We start from the raw sequence: 20325 nt of genomic DNA on the forward strand, positions 1-20325 counted from the left end.
TTCTTTGTGACTGGTGCGGATTCAGGAGCCCATTCCGATGATGGAATTTCAGTTGCGTTCGGGGGTCCGGCGCTCGTCTCCTCGCGCCCATCGTGCCGTGCGACGTATGTTGACGTCTCGACACATCCAAACGAGCCAAACACGACGAACCGGGTCGGGAACGGTACCACGTGAACATGTGGACCGCTCTGCTCGAAAGCCGCCGCGCCGCGCGTGACGGCACCGCGCATGCGCGATGAGCCAGCAGGCGCTCCGTCCGGGATCTTCGCGTGCAGGCGCAAAGCGCGGCCTCGACGACGACGACATCAACAACAACAACAACATCAACACCAACAACAATTACAACAATAAGAAGAACAAGAATATCGACGGGCGGGCGGGCGCTCCGGGGCCTCCGGTGAGCGGACGCAGCCGTACATCTCGACCGCTGCCGACTCTGAGGTAAGAGCCCGCCGCGCCCGCGCCCTGTTCGCGGGGATGGCTGCGCGTTCTCGATCCGCTCATGGCCGCCTGCTCGCTCGTGCTGCCCGCGTGCCTGCGTCTCGCTCCCGGGTAGAGCCGCGAACGCGAACGGCCGCGCGCAGACGTCCACCACTCAACGTCCCGACCACAACCGACACGCTACGCGAAGAGCGAGAGCTGGGCGGAAATCGCCATTTTGTGCCTCGAGTCCAACGGCAACCAGCAGGCCGCGCGGCCGCCATTTAGCAGTACCAAAAACATACGAGCCGTCCAAGTCGAAGCGGGCGGGCGGCCGGTCGGCTGGCCGGCTGGCCGTCTGACGGGCAGGCAAACAATTGTGCTCCGGTCGTTTATTTCGCCTAATGGCGGCTTCACCACCATCTTTGATGAGCTCTGCGACGAAAGTCGAGCAGCTGCTTGTCCCTTGAACAAGATAACATGCGTTTCAATTTGCCTGTCGTGCTCCTTCGGCCGCCCGCTACCGCCTCCACTCCACCATTCGGCGGCGTCCCATCTTATGTCTCGGCCAAGGTTTCGTGTCCTACTTTCCCTGTTAGCGGCTCCATGCTAATCGTTAGCTCTTTGAAAAACGTCCCCGCGTGACGTCACGAGAACGCACGCGCACACACACTCGCTCTCGGCGCGTGTCCGCGATCCAAAACTTTGACGACGTCCTTACGAAAACTTGACATGGTAGCGCCATCGACCTTTCATTGGTAGTTTGCATTTTGTATTTGCCACTTTTCAAACGCTGCGCTTCACAGGAAAAAGTGTAGATGAATACATCCTTGCATTTTCGACATCCCAGCTGACTTTTGGGCGAGAGGCGTGCGCACATCCCAAAAAAAAATCCACACCTGTGGACAACTTCGAGGTTTCAATGGCCCTAACACGCATACTTTTGGAATGCGGGACGAAGCCGGAGCATCCGCAGAAAACCGACACACTCAGCGGGAGAACATCCGCAAACTTGACTCGGGAAGGCCGGAGCCTCGATACAAAATCACCACCTCAGGACTGTGAGGCAAATGTAACGAAGCACTCCGCCACAGCGCTTTGATTCATACACTTATTTCCTGCACTTTATTCCACTTAGCAGTTAGAATTGTGGCCAACCTGAGCTTCATAATCATTCCAAATGACAGTGCCCTCGTCATAACGAGACCTAGCACGCCCCGTGACACATTGGCGAGAGCCCTTCGAGTGAAGGATGTGTGTGATGCGCACGCGCAGATGGCCGAGACGGTGAAGTACGTGGACGAGGAGCACAAGAACGTCTTCCTCAAGTTGCTCAACGAGCAGCGTCTGGAGGGCGAGCACTGCGACATCGCCGTAGTGGTGGAAGACGTCAAGTTCCGCGCTCACCGCTGCGTCCTGGCCGCCTGCTCCAACTACTTCAAAAAACTCTTCAAAAAACACGAGGTAGCCACACACCGGAGCCCAGGATGGCCCGGGATCGTACTGAGCGCGTGCGCACGTGCAGGTGGACAACTCGTCTGTGATCGAGATTGACTTCATCCGCTCGGACATCTTTGAAGAGGTGTTGAACTACATGTACACGGCCAAGATTTCCATCAAGAAGAGAGACATCAACCTGATGATGTCATCGGGACAAATCCTGGGCATCCGCTTCCTCGACAAACTCTGTTCTCAGGTATGCGCGCACGCGGCAGGGTCTTGTCGTCCAATGTCCACGAAAAGTTTGGGGCTGCTCAAAAAATCAATCCCAAGCCGTAGAGCGGTGCTCGCCAACCTGCTAGCCCCCGAGAAGCACCCAAGTAGCCCCGCGGGCACGGTCCAAGACCAGCTCGCCGGCGACGACGGGACATGGTGATTTTTTTAAGAATGCTGTCGAAAACGCTGGCAGAGTGATTCAAAAGGATACAGGGTTGCCCGTTTATCTCTTTCCTATTTATTGGGAGAAATGAATAAGGTGATCAGTGTCTTCACATAAATGAATATCATTGATTATCAGTAACAAACACAACTTGAGCCAATATGTCAATTCAGTATAACAACTACGGTGGGGTAGAAACGTCGGCGCCGGGTCATGCCTCCGTCTCCCGTGGCATCAGGAAGTCGGGCGAACCTTACGCCCGGCCTTCTCGTGAGCCGGGGGGGATTGACATCAGTGCCGGCCAACCTGCGTGTACTCTTGGCATGGCATGATTATTTGGTGCAAAACACCTCATGTGTGTCAGAGTGTGCGGTGAAGGCTGTACCAGAAGAAAACACGCTCTCCCTTTCAAAAAAGGCTCAGTGGCCCGTGCCGTAAAGTAGGACTTGCTCGGCTGCGCGATGAGCGCGGGCGAGTGGGAGGGGCTTTCTGCGCGCAGCGTTTGTGTGACTCCCAACCGTCTCTTCTCTTTCTTTTTTTTTCCTCCCTTTCCCCTCCAGAAACGAGAAGATGCGCCGTCTGAGGAGAAGGACAAGTTTCCTTACGACATCGTAAAGATGGCGCTGCCTCCCGAGGCTCAGCTGGTGGCTGAGGCCGAGGTCAACACTCGATGCGATTCGCAATATTTGGCAACGTCAACAATGGTCTCCTGCTCTTATTGTCATGAGGGCTGAGGTTGCTCTGCCTTAGCCGAGATCTTTTTTTCTCCTGTTTTAATGATGTGTGGGTGTGTGTGCGTGTGCGTGTGTGTATGTGTGGCAGTGCAGGTTCTCGGGGAGCATGAGGACACGCCCGCCGCAGATGACCTCGTCGGGGCCTCGGCCAATCAGGAGCTAGATAAATCTCCCAACGCGGCACTGCGCGTGCAGGAAGCCATTCTGAAGGAACTGGCCAACGAACACGTACACAAGGTAGAGCACAATCGAGGGGGCTCGAGCCGCCCTTGATGACGTGACCAAACGCAAAAGGCGAGGCTAGATGTTTATGACTCGGGACTGATGATCTAAAAGACTTGCTTGTTGGTCATTTTCGCCATTTGTTTCAAGACAAACTATGCAACGAGTTCACGTGCCAAACCGGGAATGGCGCTGTCCCGTTTGGCACGTCGGCCAGCTAGCCTCTCGCGACGGATCGAGAAGCACCGCCTCTCATATGCGACGGACGGACAGCGTTGGCGCAGCGTCAGGCAGTCGGCGGCTTCGGCAAGAAAAACTACAGTGTTTTGCAAAACGGTGACGAGCAGAACGCAAAATTGATTTGCATTGATCCGTTCCAAAAAGTACAACTTGAAACCGATAGCATTCGATGTTTTCGTGACGTCCGCTTCCAAATGCGTCACGCTAGCAATGTAACAGCCCAGGCCCACGCGGGCTTGTTTCCGGCGCGTGTCGACGTTGGACATCGGTCGATTGCTGCGCCGGTGTGAGAGTGAGCTTCTATGCATAGCGAAAATCGCTCTCTTGGTCTGCTCACTTTGTCAAGACCAAGCAGCGCACGTACGACTGCATGTATAAGGCCACTTGGCTCGACCCGCCCGACACAAAAGGACTTGTGACTAAGTCAAGACTTGAAGATTCCGGACCGGGGCCGACTTGAGACTAAGTTGAGACTGTGAGAGGTCACGCTAAGATGTCACAGCCGGATGATGCGCTCGCTTGCGCGCGGCCTCCAGGTGGCGTGCTACGACCAAGACGTGGTAACCGACATGGAGACGGAGCCCAAAGACCTGGGGGCGGAGCACCACGCCACCCAGACGCTAACGTTCGCAGACAGCATGGGCGAGGTGAAAGACGAGCAGCCGCCCGCTTGGGCGGCGGCGGCGGCCGACATGAAGTTTGAGTATCTGCTCTACGGTCACCGAGAACAGCTGGCGTGCCACGTTTGCGCCAAGACATTCTTGGACGAGTCCCGACTCAGGTAGCTAGCTGACGTCGCGGCCGCCGACCTTGACGCTTGGCGTGCGCGTGACCGCGTCTGTGTTCAGGAAACACGAGAAGCTCCATTCGGCCGAGCGGCCGTTCGCGTGCGAGATCTGCGCCAAAGCCTTCACCACCCACGCTCACCTCAAAGGTAAGAAGCCGCCGTCCGGCTAGCGCTTGGAGGTTGACTCCGCCCTCTCCCGTCTGTCCCAGAACACCTGAAGATCCACACGGGCTTCAAGCCGTACAGATGCGACGTCTGCGGGAAATCCTTCATTCGGGCTCCCGACTTGAAAAAACACGAGCGAGTCCACAGCAACGAGCGGCCGTTTGCCTGCCAGATGTGTGACAAGGTGCGTGGAGAAAGCCATCCGTCCATCGGCCCGTCCGTCCGCCCCTCCTCTCACCCATCCATCTGTCCGCAGGCCTTCAAGCACAAGTCTCACCTGAAAGATCACGAGAGGCGACACCGAGGAGAAAAACCTTTTGTGTGCGCGTCGTGCACGAAGGCCTTCGCCAAGGTGCTCGCATCACATCACTTCCACACGCACAATCTTTGACGCTGCTAGTTGGTAGCGGTGCAAAGAACGGATCCAAAAAACTCACGGTTTGGGTCGGGTCAGGGTTCGGATCGTTTTTGGGATCACCATAACAAAACGAGTGAAATTTACTTTTGAACAAATAAACCCTCAACTGAAAATGCCAATTATGTAGCATAAAGCGGGATCGCTGCTTATTGGATCCATGGGCCGTGAACGAGAAAGCGCTCAAAGTGCAATTCGAGGCACATCGTCTCCCTTTAAGCAGAGAGCGTGAATTCCAACCGAGCCTTTGTCCTCCGCACGATTGAAAAATTCATGAACCAACCAACCGTCCGCAGGCCATGTTCGGCCCGAACCGTGATGGCTCAAGCATGAAAAGGTGATCCGTCGCACCGCAACTAGATAGCGTCCCAAAATAATCTGGCCCCGAGTCAAACCGTCACCAACGTACAACCTTCACCAGGAAAATGGCCAAATACAACCGTACCTTGACTTGGGATTGCGTGGCCTCGTGATTGAAGTCAGGAGCTGGAGTCAGTTTGGCCGCTCAGTCTGCCTGTGAGCTGCGAGTTGTAGCTGACGGCAGCCAGCTCCCAATGAATACATTGCAAATGGCTCGCCCGCTTTGCCCACATCCAAAGACATCACAATACAGTCATTGTGTCACTTGGTTTTTATTCTTCACTCCAGCTGAGCGATGACACCGTTGAATCCCGCTTGGAACGGGAGAAAATCATACGTGGCGGCGGCGCTGTGGATTTGTTTGCTTGAGATGCTCTCCGGCGTTTGACTTTGCGACGGCGCCAACTGCGCGCTGGCGGCGTTTTTCGTTTGTTTGTTGGCAGGCGTCCGATTTGAAGCGTCACGAGAACAACATGCACAGCGAGAGGAAGTTGGCGAATCCGCTGCAGAGCGACACGGAAGCGCTGCAGGCCGCCGCCATGGCCGCCGAGGAGTCGCAAATGGACAACATGAGCTGCTCCTAACGTCGGCAAACGTTCCATTTCAAATGAAACTCTTTGTTCAGTTTCATGAGCACAAACATTGACGTGGCTCGGGTCCCGCCCGCCCGCCCGCTCGCTTCTCTGGTTCCGACGTCATCGGCGACGCGGCGGCGAGGGCGCCTCAGGGTTTGACGAGCCAATCGCAGCCGGGGTTCACGCGGTAAACGTCCAGCAGAAGACAATCCGGGTGGAGACGCCGCTCGCCGATGTTGCCCCCGACTTCGAAGAGTCGACGCTGCACGCTGCTGGGCAGAGATGACGCGGACTTGACGTCTTTTTGATATGCGTCGCGCCAACCGGCAACGGACGTGATCGGAGGACCTTGCGCGGCACACAAAAGCAACTGAGCCTGCGCAAAAGTCAAACGGAGGCAATTGGACTCTTGCTGCTTGGGGGAAACCCGAAAGGCTTCCTCACTTGTACATCTTAGTTCTGTTTTGTGAGTGAATTGAGGTTGGCATTGTTTAATAAAGAATACAGACTACACAAAAAAAAAAAAAAACTCGTTCATCTTAGTTGTGTGTGTGTGTGTGTGTGTGTGTAAAAAGGTGGCCGCCGCTGCCGCCACTGCTGCTTGTTAGGGTTTGTGTAACATGTTCACAAGCAAGAATCCAGTTGCCTTCTTTCAACATGCGCGGATTAGCCGAAGCTGCCCACTTGACAAAATCAACAACGATTCACATACCTGTTGTCACACTGGAAGTGGGCGGTGACATCTTTGGCCGTCATCTGCCTGTCCAGCTGTATCGCCATGGAAACTTTGGCGTGGAGGGGAGCGTGAACCTTAATGATGCCTTCGCACATCTCTGTGACCTGGACAACACAGACAAGTCATTATGGCCGCGGCCAAGATTTCATTACCTGTTTGCAGGCCTCTTTAAAAGCAAAAGCGGTGGAGCCTTGCGGGGGATCCGGAATTGTTTTTGAGCCAAGAGCCCCCTCAGCAGGGCAACGGGAAATATGGCAAACATTTTGGGAGTCACAGCGCCATAGAAAGAAGCAGAGTGTGGCTGGGCATTGGACTACAAATTGAGCGTCCGTTATTCTTCATCCGTCCGCAGCGTTTCTACTATAGGCCAGTCCGCCTCTAATTTTCTGACTAAACTTTTCAGTAGGCCCCCCACGCACGATATCTGAATAGAAATAGTGACACACATAGCTTTGGAAGCCTGTTGACAGCCTGGCGCCTCACGCAAATCTGTCCCCAAGCAAGCAACAACTCATTCTTTTCCTCGCCGCAGCCATCCAAGTCTCGCCGCGGAAAATAGACTCATGACGGACTACCGACCAATGGCGGACTAAATAAATGCTTAGTCTGTCTATTTGAATTTTTTCCCCGTCATTCGTCAGCAAAAGGGTCGGGCGTCCGCCAGTGACGGCTAGACGGCCCGGTCACACCGTCACATAGGCGGAGCGCCTGGCTCCGTAAATAACATTGAGCGTCTTACCTGCTTCTTGTTTTTGTCATTCCTGGTCCAGAGCAGGCGTCCGGCGTGGTAGAGGCCCAGTTTATGATTGGACGCTTGGTTCATCTGTCTCAGCTGCGACAACAAGAAGTCGGGTACCTGCCGCAGGAAGGGTGTGTGTGTGTATGTGTGCGTGTGCGTGTGCGTGTGCGGTGGCAGACATCAGCGAGACAAGACTGCAAGACGCTCGCGGGCGGGCGTACTGACCGTCCACAGCAGATCCTGGTGCGTGATCATGAGCCGGATCAAGTGAGCCCCGCCCACTGCCTCCTCCAGGCCGTTCCGCCGCTTGCCGCAGCGACGGGGGGCAAACAGGTTGGGCGCCATGACCGTGGAAACGTTCCAAAGGGACATCCTGTTGTGCTCCTGATGGGACACCACCTGTCGGAGGAACACCAGCAGAGCCTGGAGGCAGCAGATGAGCGGGCCTCCGTAACCATGGCAAAGGTCTGAGGGGCGGAGCCTAGCAGCCGCCACTGTCAAAAGTCACTCACTTTCAGGGTTTCTCTGTTAGCCTCGGGAAGCAACAAAGACAGCAACTGCAGCGCCTGAACCTGGTGCACCGCCGCCGACACACCTGCGCGCAGGCGCACACGTTACGCGGCGCGGGGTTGACCGCGTGAGAGTGGGAGCGCGTGGGTATTTGTGCGTACCCACAACAGCGCGGTAGGTGGGCAGGTGCGCGTGCGTCAGCAGAGGAGTGGGCAGCTCTCGGATGAAAAGCTTCAATAGACCAGCGGCGTCCACCTGTCGCACTGCCGACCAATCGAAGCCCTCCGGACACCTGTCTAACTCTCTGCGCAGGTACTGCGCACATGCACGCACATGCGCACACATGTATTATCTGTCCACAAATATATTTGCGGTTTCCACGTGTGTGTTTTTTTTTTTTAAAGTTGTGTGTGCATTTATCGTGACTATCGTGAATTTGTAAATGTCCCGTTTTGCGTGTGATTTGTCGAATGTGCCTTTGTGGATCAGTGGACACCTATTAATTTTTGTATCTATTTTCCTACAAACACTTCACGCCGTTTCACGATATTCTCACAGGTGGATGACGCAGCCCAACAGTGGCGCAAGTGGATGACGTGAGATGCACGACTTGTTATTTGCGTAATATACCATTAAAAATGTTGGGGTTTTTTTAAATAGAAGTTTTCTCGAACACTACGTGCATTTCTACCAGGTGTTCATTTCATTGAAGACCGTAGGATGGAATGTGGGCCTTAGTGCCATTACATAGTTGCTACTAACATCAACACAACGCCATCCTCAAATCATATTCAATCGCCGATTTAGGACGCTCGGAAAGCGCAAGTAAATGACGCTGGAGTACCGGAATTTTTTTCCCCCGCTTAAAGCACCGGTGCACGTTGACAGGCTTATGTGTTGTGCTGTCATTTTGTTTGCAACTTGACGTGAGCAAGGTTAGTTTTAATTAGTGAGCACCCAATTGGTGTGTTGCCGTGACACTGGAAACGTGAGGACCGAAAACAATTTTTGGAGTTGAGTTTGAGTGAGACTATGATTTAACATCAACTGGGGGACTCAGAGCACCGCATCCAACGGCGCGTCACTCGTCATAGCCGGACAAAGGGGCGTCTCCACAAGGGGGCGGCAAATTCCCCATTTGAAAGCCAATCTGCGGTATATCAGATTATGGAACCATTCGAAAAGCATTTCAGGCAAGTAGCGTAGGGGGGGTCAGGCACCGGTCATGCTGACTTTGTGTGTGCGCACGTGTACCTTGAGTCGAGCAACTGACCCCGATACTCGGAGAATGCCTTCAGTCTGCAGCCCGCTCTGCTGTAACACACACAACAACTACACGCACATAGGCACACGCATATCAATGCGTGCGTTTCCTCCTAAACTTTGGCAAGAAATCACATGCTAGTAGCTAACGGCAGAACGACCTTGTGAAAGACGACAGGAACTTTGAGCAAAGGACATTTCTTCCTGTCGTTGTCCAGCAGCGCGTTGAGAGGAACGCCAAAGATAGCGCCGTCTGACGGAGGGACCATAGCACTGGTTTAAAAGACATTCGACCTTTGACACCGGCATCACCAACCAAGCGCACCGCCGCTCCTCGTGCGCGTCGGCCGCGTGCGCTTGCTTTGAACGCCCAAAGCCAGCAGGAAAGTGGAGAGCTCGATGTGACAGATGAAGCCCAGTCGCTTCAGGTCGCCCGACGACAGGTCGTCTGCCCGCGTCATGCCCTGGCATGGACACACAAACTACACAAACACGTGTGTGCACGTACTCGAAGGGGCCGTCAGGGACATCGTTCAGGATGACCGCACGCACGCACTCACGCTACTGAAACGTGCTCGCATACTATCGGACTTCTATTCTCTCACACTTCTGAAATCCTCTCACACGTACGCAAATTCTCTCATCCGATACTCATACACGCAGTCACACTCATATGATCAAATTTGCATCTGAGCTTGGGTGAGGTCAAAGGTCACGCTCACCGGCACGTCTCCACCGCGATCCGGCAGGCAGTCCCCACAAGTCCCGCCCCTTTTATGCTCCGCCACTCCGTCCGAGTACGGACAGTCCCGCACCAACCAATCGGCTCGTCCCGACCAATCGGCTTGCGCGCCGGCCGTGTGCGCAGAGGAGGCGGGCGGGGACAAAGGCTTGACGTCGTAGCAGAACGAGGAAAGGCCGGGGTGCGCTGAAAAAGAGCGGTGATCGGTACGCTTCCTCATCCTCCAACCAGGGCGCACTTCGGGCAGCGAGACAGGAAGGGCAAGTGAGACAGGTACCTGACTTGGTGTGTCTTCGTATGGTTTTGGTGGTCTTTTTGTCGTAGCAATTTGCCGCCGGTTGGCTACTGTGACTCGGAGGGGCGGGGCTTACGACCGACTCAAAGTCAGACTGAGGAAAGAAAACATACGCTGACGCCACCGAACGAGCGTGTGCATTCTGCTGGTGCGTGCGCGCGAGAGACGTACGGCAAAGATGTCTTTGACGTGCATGACGGCTTGTCTGTGTGTGTTCTTGAGCGTGTGCGTGTAGTTGTGTAGTCGTGTCTTGACTGTGTGCGTTTGTTGGCGCGTCAGCGTGGCCAAGAGCGCCCGGGCGGGGAGCGGAGCCTGGACGGGGGACGGAGCCGCCTCGGATGACGAACTGACCAGCAGAGAAGATAGCCCCGCCTCTGTTAACCACGCCTCCTCCAGCTCCAGCTCTGCACCACAATGTCATTTCAAGATTAATTTCCAAGTCACGCAAAGAATCCATTTTTGGAGAGCGCTTCCCGTCATTGTGGGCAGTCGGAGTCTTTTGCGGGTGACCGGAGGGGCGCTACACCATGGGCGGGACAACATGAACAATTTGTCGGTGTTCAAGAAAGTCAAGATGCAAACATGTTTCCGGGTTGGAGGGAAGCCCGGCGTCAGACGAGTGAGCGAGGCGGACGCGTGGAAGCCGCCCGCCAGCTCGCTCGCCTGCTAGCTCGCCCGCCTGCCCGCCCGCCCGCTAGCTCGCCCGCCCGCCTGCCCGCCCGCCCGCTAGCTCGCCCGCCCGCTAGCTCACCCGCCCGTACGCCCGCCCGCCCGCTAGCTCGCCCGCCCGCTAGCTCGCTCACTGCGCCGCCATTGGAAACTTGTGTCTTACCGTCCATACTCTTCCCCTCCTCCTCCTCTTCCTCTTCCTCCTCCTCCATGCTCGCCACCTCTCGCCAGTACGTTTCCATGGCGATGTGCTGGGAGTCAGCTGTCATTGTCTGATCAGTCGATGAAGATGACATCATTCCGTAGGCCACCAATCAGAGACAAGCTTGCCGGAGCTTCTCCAACGACGTGGCCGACGGCCGTTTAGCGCGGCTGCCGCTGTCGTCCTGGACCGGCCACAGATCGATGCGTGATGCGCTGGGATTCAAAGCGAGTCAGACGCATCCGGTGTATTGATCTCGCGCGTTTCCATTAAGGGGAAATGGATCTTGGCAGCCAATCAGACAGAAGCGTTTTCACTTCAGCCCTCAGAGTGTAAGGAGACCTCGGTACTTTCCTGGTGCGGTATTTGATGTTTGCCAGCCCAGAACGTGCTTGATTATTTGGCATGCATTTCTTTTGCTGTAAATTGCAATCTTTCATTTGCGGTCATAGTTGCCCCAAACAAGAACCATTGTCGATTGTTGACCAAACTTCCTTTCACGCTCCCTTTGGTTGATGCGAAATGACGTCCTTGATCACGCCAACAACAATATGTCACTGCGCTAATAGAGATTGATGCGTCGTCAAAATATGTCTTGAGTGCAAATTAGAAAGCAACTCACCTGCACGTGCCGCTGCGCCGATGTTGGACGAGAGCAGCGGGTAGGCGGGGGAGGGCGGGCGCAATGATGTGAGCGGGAGGAGCTGGGCGCACGCGCGCAATGGTCGCTCTTCCCCGTCGGACCGACGGCCGCGCCTCCCTCACAGTCAGACTGACGCCGGCCGCGTTGGCGACGCCTCCCTTTCCGCCGCATGCTGTCGTGGCGGCGGGCACGTATGAGGGGGCGGCCACCAATCTTGAGCACCAGCACCTTGGACCAGGTGGAACCGACAAACACACTCACTTGGATGCGGGTTGACTCGACAAATTTGGAATCGGATTGGGAAGCTGGGTCTCGGCCATCCCTCGCAGCGGCCGATACTCTAAGCAAAGTGAAAAAGGGGAGATGGAGCCGAGTTGAGAAACAGGACACCAGAAACAACTTGACATGGTTTCGATTCGAGGGGGCAAGCAAGACATTAAAACAGGAACAAGTGAAGCAGAAGAGAAGAGGTTTGAGATCGTACAAAGATGTGAAATCCAATACATTTGGGGGGACTCACTTTTTAGGGGGGGGCACAACATTTATTTTTATTTATTATTTATTTTGCCCCTGTCGGCCCGAGTGACTTGGCCGTTTTGTCCTGCTGTTGGAATGTTTAGTGAGTGGGCAGTAGCTGGGCCCCTATTAGTGCCTTCGCTGCGGGGGCGGAGCCACGCGGGGGGGGATGCTGGGTTTGCACAGGCCCACCCAGATTGACAGACTGCCTGCATCTTGCCAAGGAGTCAACAAGACAAGAAAAGCTCTATAACATAGACTCAGCTTTAGGGTTAGGGTTGGGTGCAACGTGATGCATTCACTGCGCCGTTCCACACCATCATTTTCTTCGATTCTTGTGTTTTCAAGGCCGCGAGAAGGCAATGAAATCAGGACTTTGGGTGAATAAGGGTCCCCAACAAACCATTCACTCACCCGCCTGATCATTTTGAGGGATTGTTAGTGGACATTTTTTGTCAAGCATATAAAAATCCCTATGTAGTGACTAGTTAGTAGGCAGTGAGTGAAATTTTCCCAACACAACCCCGACACTATGCTTTGCTTTAAATCACTTGAAGTTTATGAATTATTTTAATTGAAATATTCTCAATACACGTATTTCAATGAAAATGTTATTTTTCTCTCTCTTCTGCTTCAACCCGTCAAGCTGTCTGATTGTCCGTCTGTCGATTTGCACGGAGCATGCGCAGTCGACAGCTCGCGCAGCATTTCCGTGTTGTTTGTGTGAAGCGACTGGCTGCGGGTCGGTGGTGGATCTTTGACAACGGTAAATGTTGCTTTTTTTTTAGGGGTGGGTGCGTGTGTGTGTGTGTGTGTGTGTGGGGGGGGGGGGGGGGGTCTCGGCAGGTGTCCGCCGTGTCAGGAGCCGCTCGATGATCTACGGGAGCCACTTTTGTGCCTTTGGGGTCCTGGAACGAACTAACTATGGCAAGCTAGCGATGACGCGTCTCGTGTTACCGCTCCCGCCTTCGCAATAAAGATGATCAGCGATCAAGTCCGATCAATCAGTTGAGGCTTGTTGGATCTCGGCTCGACAAACGGCAACCAGTCTTTGCGTGGTGGTGTTTTTTTTCCGCCTTTCCGTAGTAACAGAAGCCGAGCCGGGCATGTATATGCCGTTTAAAGTGTATCGTGCCACAACTCGTAAACCTTGCGTAAATCTATTCACTGATTATTGATGGCTCCTTGGGGAACTTCTTTTTTCAGATATAAATCTCCAGGAAGTCAAAGTGTTATTATGAGAGGAGCACGTGACCCGCGTGGTCACCTTTCCCAACGCCTATGAACCATAGAGGCCTTTATTTTGAAAGGACGTTGATTTGAATTTCCTCTTTCGTTTTGACCGCCTTGTAGCAAATTGACGAGAGCGGAGCGTTCGCTATTGATTCCATTTGATGAATCCCTTTCCAAATTGTTGTTTCATGTTTGAAATTAACCAAAACACTTATAGTGTGTGTGTGTGTGTGTGTGTGCACGTCTATAAATGCATGGGCACCCCCAAGAAGATGAAGAACAAACCTAGCAGCGCTGCAGGCAAGTAACACACGCGCGCGCGCGCACACATTTTAATTTCTGCAAAACTCTCACGAGTGTGTGCGTGTGTTTTAGTGAGTGGGAGGAGACGTTTGTGGTCATGGCAACACTACCTGAACCAGCAAAACGCCGAAGCTGCCCCTCTGGCGCTCTTTACACAGGTAACACACACACACACACGCGCGCGCGCGCGCGCGGCACACAACGGCAGACAGACGGGAGGACAGCTGTCTGTTCTCATGTCAGTCTCAAGGATTTCCCACAAAGAGAAATGCTTTTAAAGTTGGGATGAAGCTGGAGGGAATCGACCCGCTGCATCCAAACATGTTCTGCGTGATGACTGTTGCCGAGGTAACACGCGCGCGCACGCACGCACGCACACACACGCGCACTCACCGCACCGAGAAGTAAGATGCAAGCGAGGTAACGATGATGACGGCTCACCTGTTTTCTGGGTTTGGCCACGTGACGTCCGCTAGCTGAGCCCGCCTGCCATTTTCAGTCGACAGCAAGTGGCCCAACGGCCGCCGCCCCCCGAGATGGGTCAAAAGGGCTCGATCGCGCCGCTTCCGTCATATCCCACAAAGGCAGTGTTCGTCCGTGTCGAGACCCGTGGTGCCACCTAAGAAAAATGTTATCGTCAAGACGTTTTTGGACTTGCCTTGTCCTCTGGAGAACAGGTGATCGGCTGCCGTCTGCGCGTGCACTTTGACGGCTACTCGGAGTGCCACGACTTCTGGCTCAACGGCGACTCGGCTGACATCCGACCGGCGGGCTGGTGTCGCGGCAACCGACGCAGGCTCCACCCGCCCAAAGGTGAAGGGCCGTAGCTCCACCCCTTGAACGTGTGGCAGCTGACCTTTCTCAATCCGTCTCTCTCAAGGTTTCGGCGAGAAGGATTTTGATTGGTCGCTGTATCTGCAGTCCAGCGGAGCTCAGGCGGCACCCGCGAGCCTCTTCGCCTGTCGCACGGCCGTCAGTCTGTCTGTCTGTCTGTCTGTCTGTCTGTCTGTCTGTCTGTCTGTGGCTCCGCTCACCCGTCCGTCGGTCTGCGCCCGCGCGCTCACCTGTCTGTCTTTCTGCGCTCAGTCGTGCGGCTTCCAAGTCGGCATGAAGTTGGAGGCGGTGGATAAAAAAAACCCGGGCCTGGTTTGCGTGGCGTCGGTGGCCGACGTCGTGGACGATCGCATTCTGGTGCATTTTGACAACTGGGACAACTCGTACGACTACTGGTGAGTTCCCGGTCGCGAGGGAGCGCTCGGGTCGGCGGCTTTGCTGACGGAGCGGTCGACGCGGCAGGTGCGAGAGCGCCAGTCCTTTGATTCGTCCCGCGGGCTGGTGTGCGGAACACGGACAACCTTTGACCGCGCCGCACGGTATGGCGCCGCGCCGCTGAGGTCGAGGCTCGGTTGAACGACGGCTACTAATCGGTCCCGCCTTCAGCTCACCCCGACCCCGAGAACTTCGCCTGGGAGGAGTACCTGCGAACGAGCGCTTGCAAAGCCGCTCCCGGGTCGGCCTTCACCACGGTGAGGAAAGCGGGAAGCGTCGAGAGGGAGCGACGTCGCTGGGATGGGCCTGCGGTTCGCAAAATGTGACGAGCGCTCCTGTGTCCAATCAGAGAGCTCCACACGGGTTCCGCCTCAACCAAAGACTGGAGGCGGTTGATAAGAGGAACCCCGTGCTTATTCGAGTTGCTACGGTAACAGCAACCGAAGACTACAGACTCAAGGTAGTGTCGCCGCACTCGCCGAAAGTCCGACAGACGGCCTTCCGGAGGCTCACGTGCGTGCGGGCGTGCGTGCGTGCAGGTGCACTATGACGGCTGGTCTCATCACTTTGACGTGTGGTGTGACAGCGACCTTGCCGACCTCCATCCGGTGGGCTGGTGTCAGCGCACAGGTCATCCGCTGGAGGCGCCGCCAGGTCCGCAGTCGGCTCGTCCGCTCCGCTTTGTCCTGGTCGGCCTCTGCCAACCGCGCCTGTGCGTGTGCGTGTGCGTGCGTGTAGAATGGTGCGGCTCGCCCTCCCACTCTCAGGGCGCATGTCCCACATCAGGCTGCCGAGGAGCGGGACACATCAAAGGACCCAAATACGCCGGACACCACAGGTTTGCTCTCTCCCCCTTTTTCAGCCTTCGGGCGGCAAAGGAAGTCGGCGATCAAGTGTCACCACAGTTGTCCTCTCACCGTTCTAGTTGGAAACTTTGCTCTCTTCTTTTGCGTCTTTTCTTTCTTCCTGGTCTCGTTGCCGCTCCTTTCACAACGTGGCCCTCGTGCTCAGAGCGAGACGGCGCCTGACGGAAATGTTGGCCACATTACAGTTGCGAAAAAGATGCGATTGGATGTTGAAATGGGAGAAATGGCGAGTTGTGAGCGTAAAAGTGCGATTTGGGAGTCCAACAAGTTTGTTTTCGAGCAACGCTGGCTGGCTGGCTGGCTGGCTGGCTGGCTGGCTGGCTGGCTGGCTTCCAACCACCTTTTCATCACAACGGCCACAACCGAGAGGCGTCTTGTAAGTCGTCGGGCTCCTGCTCAGCCGCGCGCGTGCAGGGTCAGGCAGGGCCAAGCAGAGCAGTCGTAGATGGAACCAGTCTCTTGTTAATTTTCAGGGAGTAGGTTCAGTTTTGGTCTTTTACTTATTTATTGACCTACCTCTTGTCTTGTTATTTTCGAGAGCGTTTTGTTTGTCACGTTGGCCTTCTCTCCCCTAAGAGAATCGAAGCGGCCGCCGTTGCTGGGCTTGCCGGGGGCGGGGCGACTGGGGGAAGCGCCGATGCAAGGTTGCCCTAGACCGGGACGGAGCAAGGACGCAATGAGTCAAGCATTGCAAACACAGTCACTGTTTGTCACCGCCTTTGTGTGTCAGTGCCTTCGGATGTCCGTACTCGGACATGAATATGCGGAAGGAGCCGCTGCTTCCTGATCGGCTCGGGGGCGTTGCTGCGCACGGACCCGTCCGCCGCTCACCGGGGTAACTTTTTTTTTCTTCTTCTTCTCGTTCGGCCACATTTCTAAAGCGGCCGCCGGGGACGTTTCAATAAGTGTGTGTCCGGCAGGGAGAGCGCTAAGGTGAAGACAGAGTCCACAGACTCTCTGCTACCTCCGGTGGTGAAAAGAAGAAGAATGGCTGGCAGGTCAGACGTGCCGCTTTTGCACATGCGACTCGCATGCTCGCTGGGTCGAGGAGAACGCCTCGCGCTTGCGTTTGGACCAGCGCGTACGTTCTCCTGAGTCACATTGCGCTTGTGGAGACCAAGGCTGTGTGGCGCTTTGCACGCTGTCATGATATGTAAGAGTAACAAGTCCACCGCCAGGCTACTCCGGAAGTCCACGTTTGTGCCAGTGAACGTGGAAGACGAGGAGCGCGCTAGGCAAGCCTGCGCTCCAGGTACCGTACCCTACCGCACCGCACCGCACATCACATCACGTGACGTGACCGGAAGCTGTCGACTGACCGTTGCGGGTGGTGGCGTCCTTGTCCCAGAGCTCCTTCATCAGTCCGTCTTCCTGTCCGCCGCGTCGGCCCCGCCCTCCCGCGACCCGTCGCTCTGCTGGGAGCAACACCGCAAACTGCTGCCGGGGGTCACCCGAGCGCACGCCGCCGCCGTCCGCCGCTGGAGCGTGCAGCAGGTCCCGGCAAGCCTTCCGCTCGCGCCGCGCCATTCGCAATTGCCTATGTGACGCCTCTGAGTGTGCGCACGTGTGACTTTCAGGTGTGTGCCTTCGTGGAGTCCCTCCCTGGGTGTGAGGACTTGGCCAAACAATTCAGCGATGAGGTGAGAAGACCAATCAGCTGTTCTTCAACATTGCCGTGATCTGATTGGCCTTTGGCTCTTGTCCAGCAAATCGACGGGAGGGCCTTCCTTCTGCTCACTCAGCGAGACATCATCCGCATCATGTCAATCAAACTGGGTCCCGCCCTCAAGATTTACAATTCCATCTTGATGTTCAAACACGAGGACTGCAAATGGTGCCAGGAAGACAACAGTCCATCAGATCACATGACCAAAAAACAAGAACTCGACTCGGACAAGAGCTCATTGCGAGATGAAGAAAGGAACCGATCGAGTAGCAAAGACGACAACCAAGTTGACGTTGACGTTGACGAGAAGCAAGCGGGGGACAAAGCAAAAAATCTCACACAAGGAGAAGATGAGAACCAATCGCATGCCATGGACAAGAGCCAATCAGGCCGCGAAGATGATCAAAAACATGACATGGACAATAGCCCAACGGCTGATATAGGTACGCACCGATCGCATGACACGGACAGGGACCAGTCACGTGATGAAGACAGGAGCCAATCGCATGATGAGGATAAGCACCAATCAGGTGACCAGGACACGGACACTCGTTAGCTCCAAACCGGAGAAGACAAACTGCCGTCCAAATGTCCAGCCACAAAAGACATTCCCGCCTAGCTACTGTTAACTCGCTAAATGAAGAAAATGATTCAAATGAGCACATGCTAGCCTGTAGCATAGCACATTAAGCTCAGCTGCTCGTTTAGCTCGTTTATTTGCGGATGTTTGTAGCATAGCGCATTCATCTCAACGGATCGTTTGGCTCCTTTTTGGGAGAGTGTTCAGCAGCTGTGTTGTTTGCGCTGACGTCAGAGTTGATATTTATATTTTTGCTCTGTAGAATATGCTAAAGAGAGACGTTTCTATTTTCCACACACTTTGTTGATGTTTTGAGATAATGGATCTATTTCTCTGTGCGAAAGCCTCCACTCAGGGAGACCGAGTCGCCTTCAAATGAGCGCGCTGCATCCAAAATGCCATTCAAAACAACAACTTCAGCCATCTAATCAGCATTTCGCGTGCTACTTTGATCTTGTACCTGTTCCTGCATTGTGACCTCAGTGTTAGCACCGCAGTGTTAGCATGCCACTTTGAACAGAGCAGTAGAAACGTTCCTCAGGTTTCCATGGTAACAGCAGCTATACAAACACTTCAATAAAGTTTCCTGCTCGATAACTGATCATCCGTCACCGATTGATTTGACCTCAGGTGCTAGCTATGTGTGTGTGTGTGGGCCAGGTGGTCAAATTAAGAACAATTTCAGGACCCCAGATGCCAAATCCAGGTCCAGAAAGTCAAAACCCTGCCACAGTTTATCTTTAGCCACAGGTGCTTCTACTCCGCTGGCAGGTAAACGAGCTCCCTGAGTAAAAGCGCCTGTGGCTGAAGCCAAACTGTGGCAGGGCTTTCACTTTCGGGACCTGGATTTGCCATCTCTGCACAGGACTATCAGCGTGCTACACAACGGGGGACCGTGAGGCAAACGACACATGATTTAAAAATGGGACGGACTAAGCAAGGGCGGATGTGGATTTTAGTCCGGCTCACTAATCTTCCCTCATGCGTGTGACGTGGTCGCGAGGCGGCCAAAGTTCATCCCAACCTACGCGGCGAACTGGGCAAACGACAAAAATTGCCTCCGAACACTTCAAACGCGCCACTAGTTACCCAACTGCGCAGAACATTTTTCAACAGGAGATACAGCGCGAGTTCTACTCGTTAGTACGACAAGTGATGAGACCCAGTAGCGCGAGCAGCGTCAGAGCCAGCACACCTGCGAGTGACGTCAGCACGTCGCTTGACTCTCCGCTGCTGGAGTACGTAGCTTTAGTTGTGCTAAAGCTAATGCAAACAAATATTGCCGTTTTGGTAAAGTTCAACAGCTGTAAAAAATAAATAAATAAAAAAAACACACACAAAAAAACTAAAGAGGGTAAAAACACATACCGGGTGTAGCAAGATCCTCGCTCACGGTCCTCCAAGCCTGCTCTCTTTTTTTCTTGTCCCGGTGCGGGTACCAGATGTGATCAGGTGTCCAGATTGCATAGGGTCCTTCGCGCTTGCTGATGGCGTCCCGCTTTATAATATAATTCTGTAATATATCTCTTTGCCACGCCCCCTGGCTACTGTGTTTGTATGTTCTGAGTTACTAAATAAAAAAAATGAATGAACGCCAACTTGATAGATCACGTGATGTTTACATCGCTCTTTGCGTGTCACACGGTTGATCTGATTAACGGGGTGGAGCGAGAAAACGGCCGATCGGAATAGTCACGTAACATTTAAACAGGTGACCAGAGAGCTGAATGAAATCATTCCGAATGACAAAACCAGCCTCTGTGCGAACCTGGCTGGATAAACAATGACCGCTGTTAAATAAAGCAGTTACATGACAACTCTCGACTCGCTCACTTCGTCTCCTTACACACACACAACGTGTGCTGGCAAGCGGTTCGTCAAACCGTTATCCCAGAAGTGAGTGCTCATTCCGATCAGCTGCAATAGTAAATTGGCCAGCCAATTAGCTTTAAACCAACCTCTGCCGTTAGCATCCCTCCCGCGGCGTCATGCACGTCGGCTTTTTTTTTTTTTCGTCAGGACGGAACCGCTTTCAAAGGACGGAGGGACAGGCCGGGAGGGGACCCACGAAGCGAATGGAGGGCGCACCGGCAAAAAAAGGGACGTGTGCCGAGCTCTCAGAAGATGTTGAACCAATTACAACTGACACCGCTAAAAATAAAGTTGTGTTTTGAGTTGCAAGTTTCTTTTCTGACAACATTTTGTACCCCCTCACTCTGACATTTCTTGACGCGCACACTCACTGGATTCTTTGCGTACGTGCGTGATGTGCGCGTTCACTTGACGTCGCATGAGC

The 20325-nt window shown here is 54.4% G+C and overlaps 3 protein-coding genes across 6 annotated transcripts; 2 read left to right on the plus strand and 1 right to left on the minus strand.

The window, feature by feature from the left end:
• The first annotated feature begins 121 nt into the window (after window positions 1-121).
• zbtb14 (zinc finger and BTB domain containing 14) lies at window positions 122-6314 on the plus strand. 2 transcript variants are annotated; one of them, XM_086020938.1, is made up of 10 exons: window positions 122-441; window positions 1696-1884; window positions 1946-2116; window positions 2860-3003; window positions 3127-3270; window positions 4032-4276; window positions 4344-4429; window positions 4492-4631; window positions 4704-4799; window positions 5666-6314. In XM_086020938.1, exons 2-10 carry the CDS (start codon window positions 1696-1698, stop codon window positions 5804-5806), a joined length of 1356 nt encoding a protein of 451 aa, XP_085877064.1. In that variant the 5' UTR covers window positions 122-441; the 3' UTR covers window positions 5807-6314. The 2 variants fall into 2 exon arrangements, with proteins under 2 accessions (XP_085877064.1, XP_085877065.1); XM_086020939.1 differs by having other exon boundaries at window positions 125-441; window positions 2860-2958.
• arhgap28 (Rho GTPase activating protein 28) lies at window positions 5031-16229 on the minus strand. The gene is made up of 15 exons (XM_086020936.1): window positions 14090-16229; window positions 11858-11936; window positions 10915-11768; window positions 10254-10486; window positions 10065-10176; window positions 9768-9973; window positions 9371-9527; window positions 9207-9298; window positions 9037-9114; window positions 7944-8097; window positions 7785-7867; window positions 7498-7695; window positions 7273-7389; window positions 6510-6637; window positions 5031-6066 (listed from the first exon to the last, which is right to left on the minus strand). The coding sequence occupies exons 3-15, from the start codon at window positions 11048-11050 to the stop codon at window positions 5946-5948; spliced, it is 1815 nt and encodes a 604-aa protein (XP_085877062.1). The 5' UTR covers window positions 11051-11768; window positions 11858-11936; window positions 14090-16229; the 3' UTR covers window positions 5031-5945.
• l3mbtl4 (L3MBTL histone methyl-lysine binding protein 4) lies at window positions 12808-18631 on the plus strand. Of its 3 annotated transcripts, XM_086020935.1 has the most exons (17): window positions 12808-12878; window positions 13563-13806; window positions 13892-13996; window positions 14326-14461; window positions 14529-14620; window positions 14735-14877; window positions 14945-15021; window positions 15089-15174; window positions 15267-15377; window positions 15457-15571; window positions 15656-15755; window positions 16514-16618; window positions 16704-16781; window positions 16962-17035; window positions 17132-17283; window positions 17361-17423; window positions 17490-18631. In XM_086020935.1, exons 3-17 carry the CDS (start codon window positions 13934-13936, stop codon window positions 18003-18005), a joined length of 1911 nt encoding a protein of 636 aa, XP_085877061.1. In that variant the 5' UTR covers window positions 12808-12878; window positions 13563-13806; window positions 13892-13933; the 3' UTR covers window positions 18006-18631. The 3 variants fall into 3 exon arrangements, with proteins under 3 accessions (XP_085877061.1, XP_085877059.1, XP_085877060.1); XM_086020933.1 differs by having other exon boundaries at window positions 14529-14877; XM_086020934.1 differs by having other exon boundaries at window positions 14529-14877; window positions 17132-17277.
• Window positions 18632-20325: the final 1694 nt, after the last annotated feature.

Source organism: Filicampus tigris, chromosome 21 (assembly GCF_054856515.1).
Source record: "Filicampus tigris isolate MCC_2025a chromosome 21, RoL_Ftig_1.0, whole genome shotgun sequence".
Taxonomy (NCBI): Eukaryota; Metazoa; Chordata; class Actinopteri; order Syngnathiformes; family Syngnathidae; genus Filicampus; species Filicampus tigris.